Source organism: Octopus bimaculoides, chromosome 20, assembly GCF_001194135.2.
Source record: "Octopus bimaculoides isolate UCB-OBI-ISO-001 chromosome 20, ASM119413v2, whole genome shotgun sequence".
In the NCBI taxonomy this organism is placed as follows: domain Eukaryota; kingdom Metazoa; phylum Mollusca; class Cephalopoda; order Octopoda; family Octopodidae; genus Octopus; species Octopus bimaculoides.
Window position 1 is genome coordinate 1,306,301 of NC_069000.1, and position 3,430 is coordinate 1,309,730.

A 3,430-nucleotide genomic window follows, 5' to 3' on the forward strand; every position below is an offset into this window, starting at 1 on the left:
CTAATGTTTATTATCTCCTTCTAAATACGGTGTACTGTTAACTGGAAGTGAACTTGTCTTTGATTCCGCAAGCCTTAATTCAACAAATGTGTGTGTGTGGTGACTCCCACGTCCACAGATGCAGGGTTTCGAGACAAATACGAACTACAATGTTCGTAAAGGAAGTCGTTTTGCCGCTCTTCCGTGAAGGGTTGAATCACAAGCGACAGCTCCGTCGACAAGCATCACGCTATCGTCATGGTTGTTGCCGATCCTTTGCGTCACTAACATCCTTGTCAAAGATACGAATGACACACATTTCTATCCTCCACCTACTTACACACACGTGTGTGTATATGAATGGAGAGAGAGAGAGAGAGAGAGAGCTATAGACAGGTAGACAGACAGATAGATGGATAGATTCCAGGCTCTGGTTTTCTCTTTACAAAATCTTTTTTCTTTTTCTAAGTTTGTCGAGTTTTATCTTATTTTAATTTCCAGAAAATGTCGGTATGCCTTATATAATGTAATTGATTGTTAAGCTTAGACTTGTTTCAATACGAAATTCCGTGTATTTTCTCAGGTAAATGGAAGTGGAAAATAGCAATTAGTTAGAGGAGTGTGACAACCATTGCACTGGTTGTAAATCATTTCTGCTGAGTGTAACCAAACTCAGTGAAGTTGGCTTGGGTCACGCTTTTGTGTTATTTAGTGTGTGTGTGTTGGACGATAATGCCGATTACTCACTTAATTTTTTTCATTTTGTGATCATAAAATGTAAGAGTATACCAGTATCTTCATTTAGAAATGAAAAAAAATAAATAACGGGAGAATGCTTAAGGGAGTTTAACTGCTATTTCTAAATGTCAAGAAGCCGCGTAGTTGTTCCTTTATTTTAAAACAAATAGTGGTTAAATACGAGACAGGAGTTAAGCTAAATAAATATTTTCAACTTCTTTCCATTAAAATTTGTGGTGAAGTAAATTCTAGGAACAAAAAAAAAAAAAATCAGAATTTTTTTTTTTTTAAATATTTATTTCGGACGCTTGTATAAAACGCAAATCAAATCTTGTGTCCATAGGTTGCAGTTTATTGTTTGGCTTTTACCGTCCTGGGACGCCCATTGCCTTATTTGATGTTTCGACGGAACAATTATGCTGTTAAAAAAGAAAGACTGTAGTTGGCCTTGAAACCTCATTTTCGAATTCATTTTCTTAAATCATATTTATCAATGTTTCTAATGTTTTTTTTCTTTTTCTTTTTACCTCTTCCAATTCTAAGACATGATAGGTTTGTTTCTCTTCGCTTTATTAAACTATTTAATTTAATTTATTTTTTGAATTCTTTATTTTGTTTGTGTCAATGTAGTTCGTGTCACTGACCGGATTGACTACAAAATAAGAGGTGAAATACTACTATATATATATGTGTGTGTGTGTGTGTGTTTAGAAATGGCTGTTTCATGACATAATTATTATTCCAGTTTGATCTCAGGCTCATTTCCTTCTCCTTGGGGTCTTTTCCTGCCTCTTTTTAAAACTTCAGTTTTACATTCTCGCATTCCCCCTCTCCTATTTACCTTTCTCACAAGGCTTGGGACTTCGAAGGACAGACATCCTGACGTTTATTTTAATTTTGTCGTTCATTCTCGATCGTTATTTTCAACCACCAGTTGTACAAAAAAATCTTCACTTATATATAATGTTTACGTGTGTTCAAAATCATCGTTATTATACGACTTTGCTTTTTATCCTTTCAGGTTCGATACCACAAGCACCCACCAAATTACTCGATCCACGCAACCGAATTTGCCCCCCTTCTCCCCCATCACAGTTGCTGGCCTTGTTCTAAAATTAGAAACAAAAACCATATTAAAGAAATAGTTATTTGGATTAAGGCAGTGAGCTCTTAGAAGAATCGTTAGGCCACCGGGCAAAATGTTTAGCGGCATTCCGCCCGCCCTTACGTTCTGAGTTCAAATTGTGTCGAGATCGACTTTGTCTTTCATCTATTCGGGGGGTCGATAAAATAAGTACCAGTTGAGTACTAACGTCAATGTTATCGACTATCGATTAGTCCCCTGCCCCAAAATTTCAAGCTTTGTACCTATTGAAGAAAAGATTATTATTATTATTGTCTGCGTTACCTTGTCCGACGTCGCATTTTCACACCTGATTAAATTTTCGATTTTGTACTTGGTACCTTTTATATAACAGACATTGATCGTAACATTATCCCTAGAATCCATGAAATCGTTCGTTATGATAGTTGTTAGTTTTGGGCTACCAACTTGTGTCTTAAAACTTGTCTCTTTGCCGTCAGTCTTGAGTGAATAAAACCCGAAAAAAAAAAAAAAAAAAAACATTCAAAACATTATTCCGTCCTTTTTCTAGAATACTGAAAACTTTTTGATTTTCCTTGTTTATTTATTTTAAGATAATGAAGGAGTGAATTAAGGAAGGTCTTCCTGCTATTTCTATCAGGGCGACCAGTCACGAACACTATCTCGAGGCACGTTGATGCGTGCGATATTTCCTGCTGCTTATTTGAATTTTTTTCGCAGCCCCATTACCCCGTAATTAATAACTGTTTATCCATGACTAATGTAATAGTTTAAGTTTTTAATAAATGGTTTTTACATAAGAAACACAAGTGACCAGACCAATCCCATCTTTACACGGAACTAAATTACTTCGCAGTTAGGATGTTTATTTGGTTTAGTGATGAGGTAAGCACGTTAAGGTTTTATCCACCTCAACTAAATATGAAAGGCAAACAGACAAGGTAGAGAATGTTAGAACTCAGATGGGTGAAACTAGAATATCGATTAAACCATGGTGGTATTTGTTTGCGAAATGACTGGGGATGCTTTCATGTCATTCAGGGTCGGCAACTAATCACAATAATGTTAGGTTAAATGTTGGTTATCTCCCTTAGAGGGGGGCTGTCTAATTATATATGGGCGATGGAGCAGCGTATTTTGAGGTTGTTACCTACAAACTAAAACGTAGTGTTTTCCGTTTATAAACAAACTCGAAATATCCCGCCATGGTCCACTTTTAAGCTGACAACAATATGAAGCGTTGTTTGGCTGATTATTAGTAAACAGTGGTTATCTTTTTTGCCGTCACAGGCTTCTTCTAGATATCCGGATGTAAATGAAAATCCCACGAGAGATTCCTCTCTTTCTATCAACACCATAATTATGTTTTCGTTTACTCGTACATCTCTATAATTCCTCTATTTCCTTGTCTTCCCCGAGTTTTATGAAATTACAGTAGTACATGAAAGCGTTTAAATATGTGATTTGAAGAAACAATATGTGACATGTAAATAAAAATACATATTTTTTTTTTTTTATATACAACCATCCAGCATTCTGAACGCCTTTTTCTTTCATATGTATTAAATCTGTACATCGCCCCCAATACTTCTAATATATATATATATA

The 3,430-nt window shown here is 35.6% G+C and overlaps 1 protein-coding gene across 3 annotated transcripts in view; it reads left to right on the forward strand.

Moving 5' to 3' along the window:
* The window catches only part of LOC106877554 (DNA topoisomerase I, mitochondrial), a 35,159-nt gene that overhangs the window by 17,402 nt on the left and 14,327 nt on the right, over nucleotides 1-3,430 (forward strand). Inside the window, exon 1 of one of the 3 annotated variants that reach the window (XM_014926488.2) lies at nucleotides 1,076-1,269. The exons of 1 other annotated variant lie outside the window; for it this stretch is intronic. In XM_014926488.2, coding sequence (XP_014781974.1) covers nucleotides 1,263-1,269 — 7 coding nt within the window. In that variant the 5' untranslated portion in view covers nucleotides 1,076-1,262. Of the gene's footprint in view, nucleotides 1-1,075; nucleotides 1,270-2,472; nucleotides 2,708-3,430 lie in introns of those variants that run through there. One more of the 3 variants, XM_014926489.2, reaches the window with a different exon arrangement.